We start from the raw sequence: 4302 nt of genomic DNA, 5'->3' as shown, positions 1-4302 counted from the left end.
CCAGCTTGCAGGACTGGCCTAGGGGAAATTTTTAATGGGGGTTTTAAAGTAATTTTAAATTAATCAGACCAATTATTAATATTTGTTTTTAACTATGTTTTAATCTGTAGTTTTGGGATTGCATTTTTATCTGGTTGTTAGCCGCCCTGAGTCCGCAAGGAGAAGGGCGGGATATAAATATGAACAATAAATAAATAAAATAAATAAATGTCCTTTTTCATGGATGGCCACCAAAATTGCCAGACCCAGCAGCAATAAACAAAAGGTTACATTGTAGCAAATAGAGGAAGTGAAAGTCATAATCCCGTAGGCATATCCCCCTCCCCCTTGGAAGTATGGCAGAATCCAGGGGAAGGTGAGATTTGATTTTATATCAGAGGAGATAGATAGAAATGAAATATAAATGGGTTCTGACACTATCTGTCTGTCTGTCTGTCTGTCTGTCTGTCTGTCTGTCTATCTATCTATCTATCTATCTATCTATCTATCTATCTATCTATCTATCTATCTATCTATCTATCTATCTATCTATCTATCTATCTTCTATCTATCTCTTTGGTGGTTGTTTGAGAGTCCACCAGAATCCCAGAACTGGTCTTAGAATTTGGAAGGGGAAGAAGACATCTCAAAAGAGGATCAAAGCAACTATCTCCATATTGGTGCCCAGAAAACCTCTAGTTGGACCTTCACTGGGTCATCATGGTCCAAAAAGTCACCATGAGTCAAGGTCAGTTTTGATGACTAGGCCTCGGTTCACCTCAGAGTGCTACAACTGGGTTGAAGAGGACACCGTAAAACATCTTCATCTTCTTCGTGTGCTTTGCTGATGGAGCAGTCATGCATGAAAATAATCCAGCTGTGGTTTGCTTTCCAGAAATACCCAGTGAGATATGGTGCTGGCAGCTGTCCAAACAATAACGGCCCGGCTATTCCTGTTGTTTTTGATGCTGGGGATGCCCAGAAGACTTCAGAATTGTACTCTCCCAATGGACGGGGTAAGCATGAGTTGGAAGGGATCTTGTAGGTCATCTAGTCTAGTCCAACCCCCCACCCCGCTCCAGCAGGAGACCCTAAAACACCATTTCTGACAGATGGCAGTCCAGTCTCTTCTTGAAAACTTCCAGTGATGAAGCTCCCACAACCTCTGAAGGCAACTTCTGTTCCATTGGTTGATTGTTCTCACGGTTAGAGGGCTGCCCCACGATGTAGTTCCTCAGCTGGGACTTCATCTGTTGAAGTTAAGATCAAGGAGGAAGGCAAACGAAGGGCTCCTGCCCAAAATTGGTGCCGCAGTTAAGATGGTTTAGAAAGCAGATTGCAAAAGTTAGGCTAACGATGTGTCTTGGGAGGCATTTTGTATGCCCCAAAATCCAGTCTCCAGCTGCTAGGATATAGTAATAGGAATGGGAAGAGTCTGGCACAGTGCAAATGTGGCCATTTTTAGGTGGGTGCACTTCAGCTCCCAGAATTCCCCAGCCTGCTTGCTTCAAGATGAGCAGACTTCAGCTCCCAGAATTCCCCAGCCAGCATGCTTTAAGATGGGTGGACTTCAGCTCAATAACATGCTGTGGGGAATGCTAGGAATTGAAGTCCCAGATTGTCGATTGTCCTCAACCAAGATTGTGAAAATAATTAAAATGCTCCCAACCGCATTTAGTATTTCTCTTCTGTTTCTCAGGTGAATTTGTCTCTGGTTTTATCCAATTCCGGGTGTTTAATAACGAACAGGCAGCAATGGCTCTCTGCTCTGGCGTTAAACTCACTCGGTGCAATGCAGAACATGTGAGTATCCAGGCCTTCCCTTCAGACACTGCCGCAAACGGTCATAAACGCCACCTCAGCATAGAAGCTGAATAATAAAACTAAATAAATATATGCATACTAGTCGTCCAACCAGCCAAATGAAATCATGTGATCGCAGGGGCGAGAGGGGGTAGACAGCCGTCAAAACTTTGAATCCAGGTCCTAAGTATCTTTTTTTTGGGAGGGTAACTTTGAGGAGTTGCTAAGCAGCCGGTTGTAAGTAGAGGCCTACCTATACATCCCCTTGAACTGTGCTTTTCATTCCTCGGATTCAGTTTTGCCTTTGCTGGAGGGATTTTGGTGTGTGGTTATGTGTGCACACGCATTTGTGTGCTATAGTTTTGTATCCCACCATCCATGTACACAGCACACTATGGAATTCTATTGGCATTTTAGAACATAGGGCAGAATCCTAGGGCTGGAAGGGACCTTTGAAGTCTTCTGGTCCAACCCCCTGCACAAGCAGGATACCTTATAAAGGTAGTCCTCGACTTATATACCATTCATTTACTGACCATCCAAAGTTACAACGGCACTGAAAACAGTGAGTTATGATCATTTTTCACACTTACGACCATTGCCGCATCCTCCAGGGTCACATGATCAAAATTCAGAGGCTTGGCCACTAACTCGTATTTATGATGGTTGCAGTGTCCCGGGGTCACATGGCCCCCTTTGGCGACCTTCTGACATGCAAAGTCTATGGGGAAATCCAGATTCATTTAACAACCATGTTACTAACTTCACAGCTGCCGTGATTCATTTATCAACTGTTTCAAGAGAGGTCATAAAATGGGGGCAAAACTCACTTAACAAATTTCTCGCTTAGCAACAGAAATTTGGGGTTCAGTTGGGATCATAACTCAAGGACGCTCATGTGGCCACATGGGTGAGGAATGGACATCTTTCCAAACTTAAAATCCATGTCTTAAGTATCTTTTGGAGAGCCTGTGGTAACTTTGAACAGTTGCTAAGCGATCAGTCATAAATTGAGGACTATCTGTACATCCTTTTGGGCTGTTCTTTTCATTCCTAGAATTCAGGTTCGCCTTTGATAGATTTGTGTATGTGTGTGTGTTATAGTTTTGCATGCTTTCATCCAGGCACACAGCATACTGTGGCATTTTAGGACACAGAACATTGAATCCTAGGGCTGAGGGACCTTGGAGGTCTTCTAGTCCAAGCCTTTTCACCCATTGTATCACTTTTAGGATATGGCAATATCCGAGTACCACCAGTCACCTAGCAAAGTGTCAAAAACCTGATGACCCTTCCCAAAAGGAAAAAAGTGATGAAGTACAGGTAGTCCTCGACTTACAACAGTTCGCTTAGTGACTGTTCGAAGTTACAATGGCACTGAAAAAGTGCCCCCCAAGCCACAGCTGAGCAAGACACCTGCCTGCCCGCCCGGTGGCGCTCTTCCTCCTGTCCGAGGTTTTCATTGTTGTGAGCATTTCTGTTGAGGATTGGCAGTGGGGTGGGGTGGGTTGGTTTTTATTCCCCTCGTCTGCTGGGTGGTTGCAGCAGGTTTTGGTCACTTCACATGACCCTGGGACACTGTGACTGTCATAAATATGAATCAGTCGCCAAGCATCTGAATGTAAATCACAAGACCCTGGAGATGCTGCAACATTCCAGCTGATCGGCGCTTCATCTGGGCTCAGCAGAAGCACCAGGATCAGCACTGAGCTCCAGCTGGAGCCTGGCACTGATCCTGGCACTTCCGCTGAGCCCTGACAGCCCTGCAGCTCCAGCCATCTCTCGCTCAGGCTTGTGCGGTGCTGCCACCGGTTCAGCTCATTCCCCTCCCCTGCTACCACTTTTCTAGGATGGTCGCGTACCACCTGCCAGGTGCCAATGAACCACAGGTGGTACCCGTACCACTGGTTGAAAAGGCCTGTTCTAGTCCAACCCTCTGCTCAAGCAGGAGACCCTACACAAATTCCAGACAAATAGCTGTCCAATTTCTTCTTAAAAGCCTCCAGTGATGGGGCACCCACAACTTCTGGAGGGAACCCCTTCCACTGCCTAGTTGTTTTCACTGTCAGGAAATTCCTCTTTAGTTTAAGTTGGTTCTCTCTCCCAGTATATAAGATGTTTAACTCCCTTTTTCCGTCCTTAGCACTGCATCGGAGGAGGGGGCTTTTTCCCAGAAGCAAACCCCCGTCAATGTGGTGATTTTACAGGCTTTGACTGGGACGGCTACGGGGTTCACCGTGGATGGAGCGCTTCCAAAACCATGGTGGATGCCGCCGTGTTGATCTTCTACCGCTGAGCAGCTGAATCAGAAGCCCGAGATAGAGGCGCCTCTCCCGGAGCAAGAGAAATTTATGATTACAGCACACCATATGACAGTGCTGTGCAACAAAAATAAAAGCAGCAGATTAAAGCTTGTTTTGTCTTTCTTTTTTCACAAAAATCTTTTGCATTAGAGTTCACAAATGTGGAGATAAGAAAATAATACAAAGTAAGAAAAAAAAATAGAAAAAGAAAAAAAAA

At 45.2% G+C, this 4302-nt stretch overlaps 1 protein-coding gene across 2 annotated transcripts in view; it reads left to right on the top strand.

The window, feature by feature from the left end:
- Positions 1–4174, top strand: part of ITLN1 (intelectin 1) — a 17894-nt gene extending 13720 nt beyond the window's left edge. For both annotated transcript variants that reach the window (XM_015824840.1, XM_015824839.1), the window contains 3 exons: positions 875–995; positions 1679–1782; positions 3926–4174. In XM_015824840.1, the coding sequence (XP_015680326.1) occupies positions 875–995; positions 1679–1782; positions 3926–4078 (378 nt within the window). In that variant the 3' untranslated portion in view covers positions 4079–4174. The remainder of the gene's footprint in view (positions 1–874; positions 996–1678; positions 1783–3925) is intronic.
- Positions 4175–4302: the final 128 nt, after the last annotated feature.

The sequence above is a fragment of the Protobothrops mucrosquamatus genome, unplaced genomic scaffold (genome assembly GCF_001527695.2).
Source record: "Protobothrops mucrosquamatus isolate PMUCROS unplaced genomic scaffold, P.Mucros_1.0 scaffold2371, whole genome shotgun sequence".
NCBI lineage: Eukaryota > Metazoa > Chordata > Lepidosauria > Squamata > Viperidae > Protobothrops > Protobothrops mucrosquamatus.
The sequence above is the reverse complement of the archived record's forward strand: the minus strand, read 5'-3'. Positions and strand labels throughout refer to the sequence as shown.